The sequence below is a fragment of the Coturnix japonica genome, chromosome 2 (assembly GCF_001577835.2).
Source record: "Coturnix japonica isolate 7356 chromosome 2, Coturnix japonica 2.1, whole genome shotgun sequence".
Lineage (NCBI taxonomy): Eukaryota > Metazoa > Chordata > Aves > Galliformes > Phasianidae > Coturnix > Coturnix japonica.
Genome location: NC_029517.1, coordinates 27,112,626 through 27,134,477, shown reverse-complemented (window position 1 = coordinate 27,134,477; position 21,852 = coordinate 27,112,626). Strand labels below are relative to the sequence as shown.

General features: G+C 37.3%; 1 protein-coding gene across 7 annotated transcripts in view; it reads right to left on the bottom strand.

The window, feature by feature from the left end:
• The window catches only part of HDAC9 (histone deacetylase 9), a 440,456-nt gene that overhangs the window by 9,778 nt on the left and 408,826 nt on the right, over positions 1-21,852 (bottom strand). For all 7 annotated transcript variants that reach the window (XM_015853723.2, XM_015853724.2, XM_015853726.2 and 4 more), the window contains 3 exons: positions 20,201-20,334; positions 11,047-11,131; positions 5,795-5,948 (listed from right to left, as the gene is read on the bottom strand). In XM_015853723.2, the coding sequence (XP_015709209.1) occupies positions 5,795-5,948; positions 11,047-11,131; positions 20,201-20,334 (373 nt within the window). The remainder of the gene's footprint in view (positions 1-5,794; positions 5,949-11,046; positions 11,132-20,200; positions 20,335-21,852) is intronic.

The window sequence follows — 21,852 nt, the reverse complement described above, 5'->3', positions numbered from 1 at the left end:
ATCGTAACTGAAAAGTGATCCTCTGGTAGCAAAGAATGGGGGAAAGGAGGTACGTTTCTATACCTTGAAGATGATTTGGAGGGTGCTTGAAGACATCATATTAAAGATCCAAGTAAGTGTATACCCTAGTAAAAAATGGACTCTATTGATCAAAGGAAAAGGGTCACAATGAAAAAGACTTTGCAGTTTAAGAGCCAGCCAAGGTAAAAACATGTAAACTCCCAAAAGAGGATGTCATGTCCAAATAAGGCAAATAAAATAAAAACTCTGGCAAGTTCAATGTAAACCCACAAAATGGCCAAAGGAGAATCAGAAGACCAAATTGTTAAAGGCATAAAAGCGAATAAAAAAAAGATCTTTCAAAATACATCAGAAGAAATGATCAAAGCATAAAAAGAACATCAAGAAAGGTAGACCACAAGAGCAAAATGAACTATTTATATCTCTGTTAACTAGAGAAGTGTCAGGCAGATTTTATTATTTGCAGATGAACTGTCTTAAACTGAATCAGCACTAGAACAAGCTGATATATTAAACACTGCCAAATTGCTAAGAGCAGATTAAATTTGTCCACTGAGTTCTAAGGGACTGCAATCATGATGTTTCTAAATAAATAATTATAGACTACATTCTACTGGTTAAATCAGCATCCATGCCAGAGGTAAGAAATGCTGTCCCCCTTTGGGAGACTATAGGAGATCCAATAAGTCCATACTGGGGGGAACTGATAGCAACAATAATAAATCATAGAATTAGTAGGCATTTAGATAATAGTAATTTGGCTAAGAGTTAAGCTTTAACTGCTTTAGGGAAGTCAAACTTTACAAATTTATTACAAATTTCTGAAGGAACTGAAGGAAGAGGGTGTCACGTGGCACCCACGTACAAAGAAAGTCTTCCAATGATTTTATGCAAATGCTCTGAGGAACTTAGTTTATGAGAGAACACCCTGCAATAGACTAAAAATCCATCAGAAATAAGAAATGGGTAATAACACTGGTGAATTTTCATCATAGAGAGCAGTTCCACAGCATTTCAAGACTTGGCAATGTATTAGTACATTTATGTGATAATATTTGTTGATGATGCAAAATTACTGATACTAGATAGTTCTGAAGCCCATAGCACTAATTTTAAATGGAAAAGGAGGTAAACAGATGCAAAATAATACACAAAGCAGAACGAGGACAGCTTTAATTGTTTATATACTGTGATGGCAATTACTGAAAGCTTGGAGTTAATGAGAGTAGAAGAGAGAAACAAAAGCAACAAAAAATGCCCATCATTAATCTACTGTATATGTCCATGGTGTGCTCAACATCTGGTGTCCTGAATTCTATTCTTAGTCCTTGTTCTAAAAAGTACTACATGAATTACGTAAAGAGGCAAGAAGAATGATCTGAAATAAGACTTTTTTTAATTCCAGGAAAAATAAAAAGTCTCGAGACAGTTAAAATGTTTAAAACCAGAAATGTAGCAGAGAATGCAAGTAGGAGAAAATATGCTTTCATTTCTAAAAGCTCTGAACTGTGCCTGATGAAGCTGTGGGATTCACTGCATGAACATCAAAACTGTAAGTTAGTTCAAAAATATCTTTGAAAAAATTTATACTTGGGTAAGTATCCTGGAGGCTTTCATGCAGATGGGTCACATTCAGACACTGAGATTACAAATGATCAGGGTAAGACTTGCTCTTAACTCTTCTGTTCCCTGTCCTCTCCTTCAAGCACTCTCTACAAGGGGGTGAGTGTGAGGTAGGTAAAATAAGGCTGCAGCTTCTTAGACTCCTGAGCATGGCTTTGAGTTCAGATGCACTGGGGTAGGGTCAGGTAGGTTCAAGTTCTTCTGAAGTTCTTCTGGATACTCAAACAGTGAAATTCTGAGCAAAGCTCTATGAGCTGTTGCAAAGAGAGAGAACACAACCCTAGGTGGTGGTTAGATGTACCCTACAATCTGAACAGTTTAACTGCTACATTACAATATCACTGAAAATGCAACTGATATCTCAGAAACAGAAAATGTCTAAAAATGATGCTTCGTTTTCATTTCCATTTGAGTAAATCTACGCTCAGCTGAATGAAGGCCATAAAGTGAAATCCTGGTAAATGCCATTCTCCAGATTTACTGTTTGCTGCAAAAGTAGAAAGTGCTGGAGACCTCTTCTCACACCCATTTATTTTTCCATTTTAAGAAGAAATGTACAGAAGCTCCAGTGTATCATGGACAGCACTGTGCTGAGTATTTACATAGCAAGAGTTCTGAAACAGATGTCTGGCCAAAGCAAAATTCTAATCAACTAAATCTGTATCTCTCTTAGGGAATAAGCAGTTATCTATACACAAAAGTTATGGCAGTTAGAAATGCTTTATAGGGCATGCTTGTTCCTTTAATTGCGTCTGCACTTAAATCTGTGTTAGCATCATGCATGTTTTCTTTCCTATCCACAAAGTCTTTTTTCTATATCTGTTCTCTCGTGAAGGCTATAATCAAGTTTCAATTGAATCTTAAAGTGCAGAGTTGTGTTTGGTTAAACAAAACACCAAAAGCATAGCAGATTTCACTGCTTTCTTCCTTTATTCTCAGAGAAAATCAAATTAAAAAAAAAATAATCTGCACTGTCACTTGAAGAAAAGGAGGAAGGAGAGAAGAAAGAAAGAGAAATACTTAATACAGGCCTTAGCCAGGAGCATTTTATCCTTTATTCATCAGTGGTAAGTGAGTCAGATATGAGTTGGCCAGGAAAAGAGCTGCTTTACCCAAAATCTGACTTTAAAATGAGTCATCTCACTCCAAACACCAATATATCCTCCAACATAACTGGCAAGAGCTTCCCACAAAGAGACTTTTGCTGCCACTCTCTTCATCTGCAGGCCTGGCTATCCAGAGCTGAAGTCAACAGGATGTCTATCATCAACTCTGTGAAACAAGACCAGAATTATCAGCTTGGCTGAGCACAGTGGCAATTAAGAGAAAGTAAATAGGCTCCTGGAAGAATGAAGGAACCCTTCGGGCTTCCCTGTCAGCCACGACACTTTCTGCTCTGATCCTACTCCCTGCCAGCCACTAACAATTTTCCCCCAGAAATACTCAGTGGAAAGGCTTACAACAGGTCTTCAGAAGGTGGCTGCAATCCACAATGGGGAAGAATGATAAAGAGAACATAAGAGAACAGAGGGCTCTTCAAGTTCCTGCAGCCCTATCATTTCTCATAGAAGGGGGCTGGAGAACGAGGGAAATATAATTGATCTTTAATTATAATAAATGGAGCAAATGTGATAAAGTTGTGATTCATCACTACGTTACTCCAGTTTGTGTTCTTATATGCCTATGAACGAAATGCTGTGTTTTTGTTAAGTGAATTAAGTTACACTGGCATGAAACCAATGTGTGCAATGTCAAATAAATCCCTGGATTTATAATCCCATGCTGAAGTTTCATTCATGCTCAAAGTGCAGCTAGGTCCTGGCAGCCCAGAGGACTGTGTCTTTGAAATCAAATCTTCGAGGTTACCCTCTTTCATATTCCATATTCATCTTTACATTCAACAGGGAGAAAGCCAAGAAAAAAAACATTCTGAAGCCTCAGAAAAACTAGCTGTCAGTTTTGTCCCAGTGAGATAACACTTATGTTGTCCCATTGCTCCCTGATGGCAACCTGGCTTTGGGTGACTTCTTTGTGGGTTATGAATGTGGAAACAGAATCGGGGATGTATGCTTGTAAAGATTTATTTATGCTGCTGAAAAACTTCAGCAGCACCAAAGATATTTCAAACAAAGCCATTTTTCCACAGAACAATTCATCATGAAGGCTTCACCCCTATAAGAGCCCGGGGCTGATGAAGTGTAATGAATCTGGCAGCCACATGAATTCCACTTGTGTACATTTCAGCACATCCGTGTTTTTTTTTTTTTCATTTTCCCAGCTCTGCTCTGAAATGCAGTTTTCAGAATGGGAGGAAACTGTCACAGGTTATCAGTAGTTAGGTAATAAATAAAATAATTAAATACAGTGTTAGTCAAAAGGTTATTTTGTTCAAGTCTTGTAAGACCAGTGATTGCTCTTGACAGCTGTAGCTTTAAGTGAGTGGAGGTTCATAACAAATACAGTTCTTGATTATTCTGAGCAATACAAAAATACACAAAATTAACCACACCCTTTTTCATACAACTTAAGAATTAGCTGTGTTTGGTTGAATTAGTTCCAACCCTTTAATTAAAACTGCTTATGTTTCAGAGCTGTGCATACACAAACAGGATCCCCAGCTTTCTGTCCTTGGCTAACAGAAGCATCTCGTGACAGTCACAAATCTGCATGACAAACCTTACAGTATTCCTTAGCTGATTGCTGATTAATGCTCTCACTTATATAAAATTTGTTTCCTGTTCATCACTGGATTCTTCTCTGAGTCTTGTAATAATCCAAGCCCAACAATAGATGTAGCATACTGAAACGCAGTTGCAATCAGAAAAGTGACTAAGTAAACACCACAAACTTTACTGACTTCTGCCCCCAGTGTGTCCCTTTGAGTCAAATCTGCAAATTTCTTGACAGATGCATGCTCTCGCAGTAGTGAGAGATGTCCACTTCCAAATGCACGAATAGCTTTGAGCTGATTCTGTGTTGCTCCCCCTGGGTGCTCCCAGATGCCCATTAGACCTGTTTGGAATATAGTGCCCAATGCAAGAGGCAAGAACCAAACTAAACAAATAGCTGTCATGACACAGGAGTCACAGGCCCTTTTGGCTTCAGTCCCACTACAGCTCCCATCTCCCTCCTTACTTTCTTGCTATGCAGCTCCACTCTGCAATGTACAGGGAGCTGGTGAGTCTCCTTATAAGGCTCTTTTTCTACTTTCCTCTTCACTTGTTTTTCCTTTGTATAATGGAAACTGAACTACTCCCTGCATTCTGGGTCTTCATCTTTTGGAGAAGGCCAGTAAAGTTTATCCTTCAAAAGAGGAAATAGGAAACTCCAAGAACTTAACTTCTGCAGACACTTTGAAACTTGGATGTCCCTTTGAACAAATACTGTTTTGTAACACAGTTCTCAGAGGCCTCTTTTTTTTTTTTCTTTTTTCTTTTTTCTTTTTTTTTTTTTTTTCATCCTTAATTGGCAGAAAACTAGTAACAGTTACTGTGTCATTTTCTCAGGCTGCGAAAATGAAAGCAATGTTCATTAACCTAAAAAAGCAGCTGACAAGATGGGAAAAGACAGCGTTCTCTTTTTAGCCAGTACCTTCAGAACAGCAGGCAGAAAACATTGGCCCTGGTCCTGGTCAAGATTGTTTTAAGTTTTATGCTGGCACTGTTCCATTGCTTCCAGGGAAGTAACTTTTAATGCCTATCTAATATCATTTAATAATAATTTAAGTAAGTCCATCCTTATTACAGTTATCTGAGAGTAAGTTAGATGCCTTCCTAGAAAGTTAACCCAGTTTTGAATTTCTTCCAACGTGAAGAATACTGTTGATTACACTTGATCATGTCTATTTTATTCACGCAGATAGTGTCCACAGTGCACTTGTTATATAGGAAAGAGCTTTTAACATGGAGATAAAACAAAGTTTTATGTACTTTCATGAACCTTAGTAAAGAGTTACACACACCAAAATATTTGTTAGAATAGGATACCTTTGTTTCCAGCAGGCAAGTAAGAAGAACTTAAATTAAGGAGAAAAAGTTCCAGGTAGTTCAGTTAGCAGACAATTTGGAGATAACTCAGTCTAGCTGTCTTCTGCATCTCGTATGACTGGAGTGTAAAATACTTGCTCTGTGCAATAATTGCATGGGCTTACCTGCTGCCTTCCTGAGGAAAGCACTGCTCAACATCCACTGAAAGGGAGGCCATAGCGGACACCGTTTCTGTCTCCTCCCTCTCTTGTTTCTGAGACTCAGCCAGAGCACAATCCACTGGCACAGAGTATGGCTCCACTGACTTCCAGTACTTGCCTAAGGAAAATACACATCATAATTTATGGGAATCTCAGCTAGCATGGTGGCACAAGCATAGTAATCACTTAGTTCACCACTGAGTGATTATAATTTAAAATCACTGCAGTGTAAGCAGAGCAATTGAAGTATGTTTCTGAACCTACGAATGCCAAGTTGGAAAGTGCTTTCATTCCAAGGGCTGTCACACCCTTCCCCAGAAGGTAATAAACTGGAGGAGTAACATGCAGCCTAATGAACTCATGCTGTCAGACAAGCTATTGACTTTATCTACCCAAGGTAAAGGGAGTTCAGGGGAGGGTTAATACTTAAATATTGCTTTGATATTGAAGACTATTGATGCATATACAACAAATAGGATCAGAAAAATGAACATTGTTGTATAAAGTGCTCACACAGCACAGTCTCAAAAAGGAAAATGTTAGAAATGCCAGCTTGGACTAAAGCGATGCTGCCAGAACAATCAGGTTTGTTAGTCCTGGATGTTCTTCCTCCTCCAACCTCAGGGCGTATACTAGAACAATAATTTATTTAAAACTTTCATATATGAACTGACTGCTGCTGGAAAGCCACCAGATATCATAAGGAATAGTTTCTAGTTTGCTGTGTAAAAAGTCAGCAGTGAATTAAAAACAAGAGTAAATTCTGCTCTCAGAGTACAACAGGAGGTTTGGTAGGGAGCTTCTCAACTGGCACTAACAATGGTGGCAGGTGATATTACTGGCATAAAACTGGTCTGCTGCTGCACAGCTGTTAAGAAACAGAGGTCGATCACTGTTAACCAGGTGGACAAGAAAGAATTTACATATGCATTTCTTACAGCTCAGTAATCCACTCTACATTCACTAATTGCCAGGTGGATGACACCTGGAAATGAGGAGCTTTGGAAAGTCTGGAAGCTCTGCACCAGTGCTTATTCAGTGTTTAGCAGATGGCTTCCAGCATCTGCTACAGAGGTTGGGGCACGGTACTTATCTGGGAATTAGAGGGAGGGTTTCAACAACTGTGAAAGAGAGGGGATCAAGAAGTGGACTTTTCCAAGGGTTAAAAGGAGAGTTTTGGCAGCTGGGCAGTGGGTTGAGGCAAGGTGCTGATCCAGAGGGTGGCCAGGGGCTCTGACAGCTGGAGGCCAGGCTGGTGGTGCTGGCCATGCTGCACACAGGCTGCTGAAAATTCCCTCATGGGTAGCACAGCTCTCCGCACTCTCTCAAAAGATGAACTTTTTACTCCAGTGAGCAAGCAGCTGTCAATAAAACCTGAAAATGTCTTTATTCAAAAATATCACTGCAAGATGAAAGACCAAACCAATCTGCAAGAACAACCAGTGAGCATGGCCAGAGTGTTTCTTTGAACTCTAATAGTGTGCACATTTGAGTAGTTAGCAGAATCTTTAAATAACGGAGACCTTCTGGGGATAAAATGTAAAGTGTATTAAGTATCCTACAAAGTTGAGATTAAGTGTTAGAAGGTTGGCTTTGCTCCAGAAGCATGAAAGACACAGCTAAAAAGTTATGTACATAACAGTAGGCTCAATGATTGGAGCCTGGCAAATTTTATAAAAACAAGACAAAAATATACTCTATTATTACTGTGCTCAGAGACCAAATTCTCTGTTCATTAAAAAATACACTAAAAGCAAACAAAAAAGTTATATGGGCATTCCACAGCGTTCTCACAGATCATATGTGCAAAAGTGAGTCTCTGCAATATACACCCAATTCAAACCCTATAATTTATGAGCTAAATGTTCACAGAGTGGGTGGGGTTTTTGTTGCAGAAACAGATGTGCAAGAAAATCAGATCTGTTGGCATGGGAATAATACCTCCTCTTGCCTATAAAAGAAATGAACCCATGTTCACTGCTGGAGTTTTCAAGGGCTCTTATTCATAAAATAAAATATTAGTAACTAGCTACCACTGCGTTGCTCTCCTGCAGCAACAATAAAACATCATCAGTGAGGATTGCTCCACTGCATTCATTCATTCACATGCAGGCTCGCACACCACCTGCCCACTGAATCTGGGCTTTCTTGTAACACCCAAACTCAGGGCCAATTCAAGCATATTACTGGGCTCTTTGTGTCCATTTAACTGCCCTCCACTCCCAAGTGATCAGTGATATTTCTTGTTTCCCTACATTGAGCACTGTAATATAGAGGGGCTTCAGCATTAGAGGCAGCAGCAGAGCCCGGCTGGGAAGCAGGTGGCAGCATCTATGCTGCTGTGGAGGGTCTTGGAGAAGAGGGGTACACAGAAGCCCATTGTGATTAATGGGAAGAAATTTCAAAGCGGTACTATTTAGGAAAAGCATCTAGGTTGCAGCAGGTACTTTGTGTGGAAATTTGTGGTGTTGATGAAAAAGCAATGGTAGATTTTTCTTTAAAATTAGAAAGCTTACAAACAGCTGTAGTAAACAGAAAATTTTTTGCATACATCTTTTATTAAAGCACAACTCATTTATGTTCTGCACTAAACATATATGGGGCTTGGATATGTTCAATCAAAAGTCTTATGGAACAGAGAGGCAAGCACAGCATGCAGATGTAAAGGAGCTTTGCTAGGAACTCTGTGAATTGACAACTGGGTGAACTTAAAGCATCTGATCCAAACCTTGAAAATGCCATTTCTACTGTGCTATACAGAAATGTGAATTTCTGCTGGTCCTGATACACATATTGATCATATTGCAGTGAATGGGGAAAAGAATGGAGCTTGCCCCTGGTTTCATCCATACAAAAAGAGAAATCACTGCTTGCAAGAAGAAACAATAAAACCAACTCAGTCTTCTAGGTAGACTGTGGCTTTCAACATGAGTATGTGCTTAAGTCTCTCTCAAAGATTTGTGGGAGCACTGATTATTACCAGGAAATAATAAAAATGAATGATACTGCCACTGCTAAAATAATTTGTAATTGCCTTTCACCAATAGGTTTGGACATGCTGTACTATGGTTTGCTTGAAAAATCCAGTTTGGGGATAATATTAAAGCCAGTGAACAGGACTGTTTAGAAATGCCATATTACATGGGTGTGGGAACTACTAATTCAAAATATATTACAGTTCCAAAAGGGCTTTAGAACACTGTCACAAACAAAATGTTTATATAAATTCTTTTCTACTTACAAAAGGTATTGGTTTTTTTTTTCTTTTTTTTTTTTTTCCCCTCATTGTGTAGGTGTTGCATCTTCAATTTTTGTTTTGAAATGAACATAGAGGTGGGACAGTTTTGGTCTAAAATATTTCTAATATTCATCATGAAAGTTGAATCACAGAAATAGATCCAAGACACAAAGAAGCAACTATTAAGACAAAGCAGGCTTTCTCAGTATTTTTTGAGCCGCTCCTCCACAATTTTTCAGTCTGTACAACTCTGTAATATTCAACGTGTATTTGCTTCTCTTAGTTCCATCTAATTGCGCATCCTACACAAATCTGCATGAACCTCCCTCTAGATTCTTTTCCTTCATTCAAGCATTTTATTTTCTAATACTTGGTCTTTCTCCAAACAAAATGATGGGTACATAACTTTTCAGGCAATAGGTGGAAAAAAAAAAACCCACATCAACATCGCTGTGTACAAATAACTCCAAATCCTGTGCTGCCTGTCAGTTCATTGGACTGCCATAACTGAACTGGGTCTGCTCAAGCCAAAGTTTACTCTGAGTAATCAGTGTTAAGTCACTCTGCAGAGCTTCGGATCGTGTTTTGAGATATACAACATATCTTTGTTTCTTAGCCACTGAGAAAGATATTTCTTCTTCCTGAAAGACCATCACTTGTGTTTAAGTATTGTTGGTAAAACCCTTAGACACCATGCCTTTCTAGATCTAGTATTATTTTTTCCCCATCCATTCTGTTTTTGTTGTTTGTTTCAGATTCATTTTTCATTAAATTAATGAACTCCAAGCAGAATTAGATTTTCTTACCAGTTGTCTATAATCTTTCTTGGTCTCTTTTTGTGGCTTTCCATTCCTATTATCATTTGCAAATCAATACTATTTTGTGTAGGATGTGAATTTCCTTACTTTACAGGGAATTTTAAGAAAAGCACAGATTTGTGTGCTACTTTAAGAGACAACATTCAGCAAAAATGCCATACTGGAATTTATCAAACAGATGATTTAATTGGAGTATGTACATATGTGAGTGACTGCTGGATATGAAGGATTATAAATAATAAAGGATTAGGAAATATAAACCCACAATGCATTTTCACAGTCTCTTTATAACTAAAGTTACATTTAGAAGTACTACATTATCAGTGGATAATTCATGGTGTCACCTTCAAAAGCTGCATTTATTTTATAGAGATGACTCCCAATTACTTGTGATTAACCTAACATGAATCAAAACATTTGTTATCCATTTGTTATTATTAAGGAGCCAGCCAACAGTAGAAGCCACGAAGCTTCTGCTGCCTTGGTAAAATGGCAGAAAGCAGAAGATTAGAGAAATTAAGGGAGGTCTGCTCAGAAGGATTAAGGTAACTGATGGCAAAGTGAAAAATTTTCACTGAGGTCAGAGCAATGCCCCAAAGCATCTGGTTAGTAAAGAGCTGGGAGCAAGGCACAGAACTGAAGCAGTCAAGTGCTGTTTGAACCAGAAATGAAATAAAATCACAATATATTTGTCAGCATCGTTCCAGAGATCAGTGTCCATTTTGAGCTTCTTAATTTTATTTCAATTTCCTCTAGATAATAAAGTGAAAAACATGAAAAGGGTTGCAAAAACAAAATCTGAACAGTCTGTTTGCTTGAGCTCTGATTTATGGGTCTATTCCTGTCCCTTACTGACAAACATCTATTTCCTTTAACTCACTCTGGAATGGGGAGATTTGGGAAAATGCAGAAATTGGAAAGCTCTAAATAATTTAAATGGCTTAATTCATCAGGTATAAATACATAGCAGAAATGAAGACATGTCAAAGCAACAAAAACAGTGTGTATATATGTATATATATGTAGATACATACAAACTAGACACAGCATGTGGGTTTGTACATACAAAGCTTGTCTTTTCACTGAAACAATAGTTTAATGTCTGTGACATTAATTAATAAAACCACCCCAAACCCAACAACCCAAATGGAGAAACATACTTTGAATTTCAGTGGTCTTTTTTAAAGAAGCTATTGCATTCATATTGGGGATTTGGTGCACAATGTCTTCTGGGAGAGGCTCCAGCTGCAAGGATAGAATAGAATAATATAAATTTTCAATAAGACACAGGGAAGTAAAACAAACTGAAACAAACTAATCCTCAGGAAAACCTCAGCCCAGGAACTGGTTAACATTTTGCTGGTTAGAGTTCTAAAAGTATAGCCACGATTTTGTTTTCTGTTTTCAGCCATGTAATTGAATTCCAAGGGGCTTTTCGATTGGCTGCAAGACTAATCTATGGAGTCTCTGAAGCAGGTGCATGTCTGTGTATTATTCATTAAAAAAATGCTAGTTATTTGTGTAATTTTTGTAGGTTCCTTGCAAACCAAATTCCACTGTGTCTGCATACGCAGCTGGGTACTCCAAACAAAACCTTGCTGAAGCCACACTGGGACCAAAGTGTGCACTCCATTATCTTTATTTTTATAGTGTTATTACATCTAACCATCTTATATACTTTTTTATAGGGGAAATCCATGAAATGGCTACTTTTAATAGCTTTGCATTAATTTCAAATAAAGAAGTAGATGAAAAATGATAGTGCAGATCAGCAGTACAAGTTCTCTAAGTATGCTTGTCTTTAAGACAACTGAATTTTAATCAATCAGTTTTAACTGTGCATTCTTTGGGTGGAGCTGCATCATAATAAATTAGTAGAAGGATGTGTTCAGTTTCTGCACAGTAATTTCTTCCCTGCAGTGAATATAAGCTACCCTTCACCACTTCTCACTGAGGAAAATTAGTTACCTAAATATCTTAAAAAACTAATCGCTGGATGCTTTTGACTTATATTGAACCTTTTGAAACTAATTTGCTCTAACAGTGCCCCATGCATTTCAAATCCCTGTTTATAATCTGGAGATAACAGTATTTTTCTGTTTTACAGGAACATACTGTACTTCTATTCTTTTCATAGGATTTACGTTAGTCCTAATTTGGTTGTAAGAGTTCTGAAAAATAAATATGATAGCAATTAATATCAGAAATTACTATATCCCGTCAATTCATGAGGATAACAACCAAGTGAGAACCACTTTTTTTTTGTTTGTTTGTTTTTGTTTTTGTTGCTGTTGTTGTTTGTCCACACATTTTCTCCTAGAAAAGGGTAAACATAATTAGGGATCCATGTACCTCCTTGTTCTGTAACAACTACATTTTCCTTGAGCTGTACTTAGAGATGATCCTGCTTCCTCACGCAGGCTGCTAAGTCTGGCCTTGGAGGCGTCCTTCCTGCCAAGCCAGGAAGAAGCAAGCCCATCATGGTGAACAAGAGCCATATCAGAAACAACCTCTCTCCTTTAAAGCTAAGTAAGTTCAACCATCATTGATGGGAGACATCTGCACTGCAGACAAAACTCCTTTATTAAGCACGCCTAGGCCTGCTTTAAGCTAGGTCAAGTGCAGCCCACCCAAGTAGCTTCCTTGTGAAGTGAATACTTCAGTAGCCATCACATATTGTTCCTGGGGTTGCTACTGCTTCATTGCTACCCACCAGCTAGATGAAATCATCTTTGATCCAAGCGCACAAAGTGGGAAGCAACTGCTGGCTAGACATCCTCTTAATAGTGCTATTTCAAGCAAGTTCAACTACAAATTCCAGAAATTCTGTCAACCTACCTGTAAGATCATTCCTGAATACCTGCCAGTAATAGAGGCATTGTAAATAACACCAGTGTTTAGGTGTCTCGATAGCTAAATGGAACAAGGCTGTTTGTGTCATTATTTCCTTAGAATCCCACGTGGGACTGCAGCTGGAAGATTTCCTCGTGGCTAGAAACAATGGTATTATGTTTTGTTTTCAAATAGAATAAATCACTCCATTCTGTGCAGTAAGCAGAGAAGTTCTGGTAGAACCTGAGTTAGTCCCAACCCTGCTCAGTCACAGGAGAGGCCAGGCAGTAGAGGAAGGTTATTGCTATATCGTTTGTATCATGGATACAACAAGAAAGCAATAACAATAAAAATCAGATTTACAGAAACATTTGCAATTCCTAAATCACAGCTACTTCACAATCTCCATAATTTATTTGGTTGCTTGAAGGTTCCTGGGGGAAAACTGCATTTATGAATATGCCCACATGTGAAGCTTAGGCTTCACAGCTTTTAGAACAAACATTATTTTCTTAATAATCTATAAATTGGGTTATGTAAGTAGACAGCACTTGCTTTTATCACTTGTTGTCTTCTTTTAAAAGTAATCTATCATCTGGCCTACAAAAGTACAAAGTCCTGAAGTTCCATTTGGTCATACTGGGTGCAGGAACACAGAAGAGTCACAGAATTATCAAGGTTGGAAAAGACCTAGAAGATCATCTAGTCCAACCATTATCAATACTTCACGGCTAGAAGAGTTGATGAGAAGTTTAAGGTTCTGTTTTGACAGTTTCATAATTTATGAGGCTTCGATGACCAATTCACACCCCTGAAGGGACTTAATAGCTCCAGGATATAACTTTAGAAATATTGTTGGAATATGAAGTACGAAAGTGCCACAATGCAAGATTTGAAACCTCTGTCTTATTTCCTCTTTGTGTACCTTGAAGATCTTCCTGCAGAACTCTTATATGAAATAGCAAGATCTAGATACAATTAGAAAATATTTCCTGCTAAAGGAGAATTTGTTTTGTTATCTTCTTTGCAGATTTTTTCAGGAGCCAAAACTTTGCCTCCATTTTTCCTAATATGTCAATGAAATTTCTATTCATCAGTACAGAGGGAGAACATAGAAAATATTTGAATACGTAGTCATATCAGACAAATATTAAAATGAAAGATGGATTTCCAGAAGATAAAATACGCTGATGAATCACTTAACAGAAGATAAAAGGGTCAGATGTCCAACAATTATTATCCCAGATATTATTCCAGTTAGTTTTACTAACAGATCTGTAAGTGAGTGTACTAGTTTTCTCTGATCATTTCCTTAACTCCTCTTTCCACAACACCTTCATGTCATATTTAAAACACATCTTCTGCTCCAGAGCTATTCTGTCTTCCTAGCCCTTAGGGGTAAGCAGACAGAACTTGAGTCTTCTTCCATATCAGGGAAATCTTAAGAGGTTCCAAAATAAGTTTATTATACCACATATCCTATTCACTTTAAATGCAGCACTGTTACAAAAACACTGTAGAAATAAAGCCAGTGGCTTATGGCAGATATTTCTATAGACTTTGAAATGAGATGGTTTGCATTCAGGAGACCACGTTCTGTTGGCAGCTCTCCACTGGTTGGATACAACTGTAGAGACATAGAGATGTCCCTGGAAAATATCCACAGTTAAACCCAACAGTGAACAAAAGAAGTTAATCTACACCTGGCATATATGGCGTCACCACCTTCCTTTCTATGCTTATTGGCATTGAGGTCATGAACTTTTTTAATCTGGAGGCTAGCAAATGGCAGCTGAAAAGAGAGCTGGAAATACATATGCTCTCAGGAAATAAACCTTTCAGAGAACAGCTCAAGTCAGTACAGAAATAACCAAATCACTGGAGAGACAGTTTGGACCAGACACAAAGAGTCAAATTTTCAAAGTTTTTACAAGGCTGAATTCAGCTTTTGTGCCCAAAGTAGCAGATGAATGTAGTCACTAATCATTTTCAAAGAAGGAAAAGCAATGTAAATGGGCAAAAGCCACTTGGGCTGCAAAAGTGTGCCAGAGATATATCAACAAATGTCTGAAGAAAGAATTACAGATGGAAATTTCGTGTGCCCAGAAGGTGATCTGCAATAATCCTTGGGAATGCGAGGAGAATCTGAAACTGCAGCAGTTTGTACTGAGCTGGAATATCTAGCAATATCTGAATTGTCCTAGTCCTGTCATGTTTTAGAGCATGTAGGTTAGCTTCAGAGGTGATTGTTGCAGAGTACAGGTGGAAAGAACTGACAAGTGTGGGAACTACAAGCAAATGATAAAGAGCATAGAGAGTCCTCACACACACAAGATGTAGGGGAGAAGGCAAACAGCTCCTCAGTGACACTTATGCTGCAGAGGGAAGTGCTGCAGTCTCAATTTCCCAAGTTTACTGTGCAAGAAACATTCCATCACCAAGACTGAGCTTTGTTATTCTTGCCATGACTACAGAGAAGTAATCTCAAAGATGTAGTAGTAGGTCCTCTATGTTTTTTTATTAATAACATTCTCAAAGTTTTGGAAACTTCTGATTTTATGTATATGCACTCAAGGCAAGTAATTTTGTGATCCGTGGTTATAGAACTCTACATAAATGACAGGTTTCACAAGGAAATAGGTTCAAAAGCTCGAAGGATCATTAGCACCTACCAGTCCCTGAAAACCAACTCATGCCTTGTTGTGGAAATATGTAACTGTAAATTCAGAATATTCCATTGGCCATTGCTTTCAGAATATTCCAATGGCCATTCCAATTGGCCATTGCTTTGGCCAAACAGTTTTCTCACTAGCAATGCCCATTTTCTGGACTTTGATGCCACCGTGTTGACCTCTGGCATGCATGTTGCACCATGTCCCTCTTTTAATTTTCTATTTATGAGCCAATTCTTGGGCTCTGTACTTATGCAAGCAGCAGTTGACAGGTGGCTCAGACTCAGTGCTAATTATTTTCTAGTATTAGAATAAGATTAACATCAAGGATGTAGGATCATGACCAAGTTTACCATGCAATTTAAAACTGATCTCAGGCCATATTCACTTACATGAATATTTCCTTTTTGAAGAGAGAAATGCTTACCTGTTCTGGCAAATAACCCCTTTTTAAAGCAGTTCAGGCTCTCTTGGCAGAGTTTGCTGCCTAGCTGGCAAGCAGCCCCAGATTCACTCTGAATTCCACAAAGGAAAAAATGCCAACTTTTCATCATTGGCAGGAAAGCTCCAGAGTACAAGTTTCCACTTAAATTACCATTCCCTCCTAAATGCCAACTTAACAGATTGCAAGAAAGAAGCACATACTTCACACTATGCAAGAAAATTGTCTGGTATAAGATTTTAAGCATGCTTGGGAGCCAACCAATCACAATGTTTTGTCAAATTCTGTTTCACACTGAAATTCAAGCCAGAAGAATATTTACTAGAAGATGTTAAATTTAGTCACTCAAAAATGTTTTTGCACTTGGAGCCAAATTCTGCCTTGGCCGCCACAATCAATGAGAGTAGACATGCATCCTCTGTGTGCCTTTGTTGCAGGGTCCTGCTGGGCAGAGCACACTCTGGACTGCACTTTTCCATTTCCTCTCTGCAAAGGAGAACATGACCCCATCTGTGACCAATTATCACTTGTTACAGACCACGGAAAAACTGCTGTACTCATGTAGAGCTAAAAGACAAAACCTGCAGATAGATCAGAAGGACCGCAATATTAGACTGACCTCTGAGTCCCACAGAAATATTCCACCTGGGTTTTAGACATGAGATGAGATGAAGGAAGAACTAAATCCTTAGTTTTTGAGCCAATGAATCTTGTTCTTGGAGGACTCCTTCCTCATTCCCTCTGGTTGCTGAAGAACTCCCCAGTTTAATGTAGTTATTGTGGAAATAAGCTGCAGGTTTCAGGACACCAAGCTCAAGAATTGCTTATCCCTGAGGTCTTTTTAAATGGAAGCCTCCTCAAATGTGATGTGGAAGAAAGAAACCAGAACATGTCTTTGAAGACAGGGAATAGCCTTACCACTTGGCACCAAAAGGGCTGTGCGAATATCTGATCAGTTATCCCCATTTTCACACACTTGGGATAAAACACAAATATTAAAATTTAATCAGTTTCTTAGCTGAAAAGATATACACATATGTATCATGGATAAGTATTTGAAATAATAAAACCAACCCACAAAAAGCTGCAGAATTGTTTTAGTATTATCTTTTAAGATTATCTTAATAAATGAGAGAACTGAATTGTAATCACAACACTGCATCTCATAAATGTATAGCCTTAAAAGCAATGTCTCTTTTCTAACTGTCTGAATTCAACATTACCTTTGTTTTGAAAGATGCTTATTTAACAGACATATTCTTTAATCATATTTCAAATGCTCAGGGACATTTTAAAGCTAGTGATGTTTAGCCTGCCTTCTACCTTCCAGAATGATTTCCGTGTTTTCACTTTGGATTTCAAGGGAATCCAGCTGCTTAATATCTTCTCATCTCTTGGGAAGATTTCCTTCTGAGAAGATAACACACAGAACTCCTAACTAGCTCTGAAAATGGTCAAAGTGATTCTTTTTTTTTTTTTTTTTTCCAAAGTAATATCTCCTGAGATCTCCAGCCCTCTAGTAATCAATTCATTTTAACATTTATTTTTCCTTTCCTCTATCGTATTGGTCTTCTCATTATTTAAAGGGGTATTTAGCTGCCTAAACACAACTAAACCAAATACAACCTTTTCCAGTACAGGGTGTTCTGCCTGATGTCTAGTTGCCATTCATGAAAAGCATAAGTCTCCTCTAAGTTCTGTGTTACTTCCATGAGTTCTATCAGGTGTCCTGCATAACCTACAGTATACAAAAGCATGAGGTACATCCGCTTAAGGAATAGTATTAGGGTTTAGAAATAATCAGTCATCAATATAAACATCTCCAATCAGTAGGAAAAAAGAAAAAAAAAAAAGACAATAATAATCCCACTTATCTGTCAACTGAATTTTGAAATTGCTATTCAAAAGTGCCTCTGGTTAGAAGTTCAGAAGTACTCACCACTTCTGATGGGGCTGATTGCTCATTGAAATTCTGAGCTCTTCCAAGAAAACGAGACCTTTAATAGGTTTTTTGGTTAGTCTTCAAAATCAACAATTGTGTGTAAGAATTTCCCATGCCGCGCTCAAGTTTAAAAAAGATGAACGTGATAGTGTATTCTTTTTCTAGTGTTGAGCCTTTGTTAATAGATGCATAAAAAGTTATCTTGATAAACAGATTACTATCCTACCATTTACATAAAACTTAGAGAAAAATATGTCTAGTTTGGGCATCAAGATTTTCCTTCTTGTTACTTATGGGCAAAGTAAGAAAAAAAGCATTCCCTATTTGTAAGTTTAATTTTACCTTTACAAATCAAACCAGCTCTCCATTGAAGTTGCTGCTGTTAGTTTTACAATTTTTTTTTTTTTTTTTTTTTAAATATGTGTGTGTGTGTGCTGCTCTGCTGGTATAGAACATATGAAGCAGTGAATTTCTGTATTGACAAGTGCTGGCCAAAACCAACAAAAGCAAAGCAGAAGTTTTCAAAAACCCTGAAAAATATTTATGAATTCTAATCCTCAGCATATGAATAAATACGTCCGACAAACTGCAGAGCACCTTACAATGGCCTTTCCCAACCTTTTAAATTCAAGCTCAATTACATGTGTAGTATTTAGAAACTGAAGTTCATCTTGCCAAAGTTTTTAAACTAGGATTACACTACATACCATTATTTGTAAAAGGGAAGGGCAGATAATAAGTTTTAATTATCCTATTAATCACCTGTGAAGAGTTGTGTGCAGCGAAGAATGAATTCTCAAATTACAATAATTGGCTATTTGAAGAAAAGCATTTTTTACTGTCCTTGGCTGGAATACACTTGGAGTTTGCTGTGCAAGTTCATGAATAATATGCTGAAGTCAAGCAGCGTGTATGCTATAGGCCATGTGGTATAGATTTCCATAAATCTATAGATGTCAACGGACGTGCTGACTTCTAACTGCTAACTCAGTATCAGACTTCCTCATTAGTGTCTGCTCCTCGGCAACACCTTTACTTATTCTTTTAAGTAAGCATCAATTTCTTATGGTAGTGTTAGTAATGACATCCACTCTGGAGTATTTTTGTCTTAGCAGCTACAGCACATTTTCTCTTTGAAATTCTGCTGCAACAGACCATTTAATGCATTTCCCTGAGGACACATCTGTGAGTAACAGCACATGAGAATAATGCTTATTGCATGAGATGTTTCAAGTTATTAAGGATCATGCTCTTTTATAAGTGTATTATTAATGGATGTGTGGCTATGCTTTTCTTCAGTCTGTTATTACATTTTTGTGTGACTTGAAATTTGCTTTGCAGCATTTTGCAAACAGATAAATAACTTACTATTTTCCCAGGCCCAGGTAACTCTAAAAGAAAATGGAAGAAACTTTCAATTCCAATACACTTATCCAATTCCTTTTTCTCATAGTCAGTATGCTATCTCAGATAATGTCTGGCCTGAGAAAGCAGAAGTGGTAGTTGGGTGTTGAAAGAAAACAAGTCACTTTTCATAAATGGGTAGCACCTCCAAACGGTCATAACTGGACAGTGGGACACAGATATCCGCACAAAGGAAGATGCATTGTATCATTAGGATTGTGTCATTAGCATTAGTCTCATAAAGGTCCACATTTCAGGGAATGGGATTAAAAGAGCTTACTTTCCTTCTCATCATATTTATTGGAGAAAAGATATTTTCCAGTGGGCAACAGAGTCTATTTTCATAAATGAGTGTTTATGTATAAAGTTATTATGTACTAATATCTAAAGTATTTTATAAATCTTGGACATTCCATTTAAACTACATGCAGATAGACCAAACTGAATCATCACTTTTAACTTAAAAATAATAATAATAAATAACAATTTTTGAAATCTTGGTCACATTTTTATTAATGCTTTTATGTGTCAAAGGCCTTTGAAATTTGTTCTTCTACATGGTAGTAGAGGTGAAGTGTCAATGTATAACAAAAAGAAAAAAAAATGCCATTGCAATATTCAGTCCCTGAGATTCACAGGTACATCACAATAGCCAGTGTTTTCCCAAAACAATTGGCTGGAATGTTTGATCCTTCTAGATGATACTAATGGTTACCAGTGACATCAAGCCTGGTATTCAGGACAGAAACACCAAGTGCAGTTTTTAAGTGTAAAATCTTATCTAGAAGTGAGAATAATTTAGGCAAACACTAAATGATTTATACATTTGTATTACTTAGAGATATTTATTCAAAGCAAAGCATGCTTTTGGCTTATCTGAGGGCTACTCTGAAACATTCAAATTGTATGTCTTTTAAACCCAATCAAAATAGTCTGCTCTATAGCTGCTAAATGAAAATTGAAGATAGACAGTATTTTCAGCAAACTTGGATCATTCCCTCCAACTATGATTTATATTTTACCTCATTTCCTAAAAGGGCATTTATACAGGCTTCAGATGCATCACAGATGGCAGTAAGGTCATGTCCTCCCTCCAGTGCCAGCACAACACGGCCGTCCGCTAGCTTCAGCAATTGCTTGGTTAGGTGACCAAAACCTAGTATTCAAATACAGTAGTGCAAATAATTAAAGCAGAAAAAAATATTACTGGCATATTTCACATTTGCTGAGTAAGATTACACAGAGTACGGGATATATTTATTTCAGTATCCTGTTTCTGACTGCAACCCACACCAGATGCTTTGGAGTTAGGTATAAAAATTTTGTATGAGACAGATGTGAGATAGTTTCTCCCATGCTGTTCCTCAGTAGCAGGATACCAGCAAAAACATGAGGTTTTTCTATCATTAAAAAATATTACCCTCAATTCTCCCCATTTGCACAACAGTGTAATACACACCCATCCTATTTAGAGATGATCACTCTGTTACACTGTTGTGATAAATAACATTTACAGTTAGACTACGATACTGTAATTAAAATAAATTCAAATGAGATGAATTTTTTGTTTGGAGATTGCTTCTTCTTTTGTATTTGGACTTTGAGTCTAATATACATCCATGGATAGAAAAATAGTGTAAATGTCATATCTTATCTCCATTTTAAAGTACTTTTGGAAGCAAAAATAGCATTGCATCACTTCCTTTGATTCAAGATTTTGGGATAAATTGAAACTCCTCAGAGTGTTATAGATACCTCTACCAGTACTGCTTGCTCCTGACTCGTAATGCTCTAAGCAATTCTGCATCATAATCAAAAACTGTGATACACCTTCTGTGGTGATCTATGATTATGTAAATACTACTACAAAGTTTTCAATGGTGATTCAAGTAAAATTAATTTATTGAATTCTTAATAACAAGAAAAATGTCATGAAAATTATTAACTAGGAGAGAAGAGACATTTTAAATTTTGTGCTAGTTTCCCAGGACAGCTGTTGTTTTGATTAATCTTATTTAAGTGCGTAAGGATAAGAATAGCTTTGATACTACTGAAGTTATTTATTCATCGCATATTATTCATAACTTCCCTACTTAATCTGGTTCAGTTACTTCACTGTTGGTCATCCTTACTAATTTTGGTGCATTTCATAGTCTTAAATAAAGCATGTAGAAAACACCTGCTGAAGCCTCTACATAGGTAGGAAATGCATTCTGGTGGAAAATATCACCAAAAGTACAAAAATAAATACTGAAATTACAGGCATGTTATCTAAAGAAATTTTGCAATACAGGTTTAAGACTTGATCTGACAAGCAAGAAAACATACAATTAGTTCTGAGAAAAAAGAAAAAGGAGATCTACTTGACACTTAATCTACAGGTCATAGAACACTTGAGTTGAAATATTGTTTCCTTAATCCACTCCTCAGTCTTCTATATGCTATAAGAACTGCAGTTTGTATTCTAGCAAAGTTACTACACTGCGGTTCAAATTACATACTGAGTTGAAAAACAAATAAAATCTTAACTCTCATTTCAACTCAACCTTTCCTCATGAAAAATAAAATAAAAACCTCTCTACAAAAGGCTGAATTTAGACAGGATAATAAAAGTGAAGGAAGGAGTGGAATGAGGATAACCTTTGATCTTAAGCCAATTTCTACTTTCTTTTAC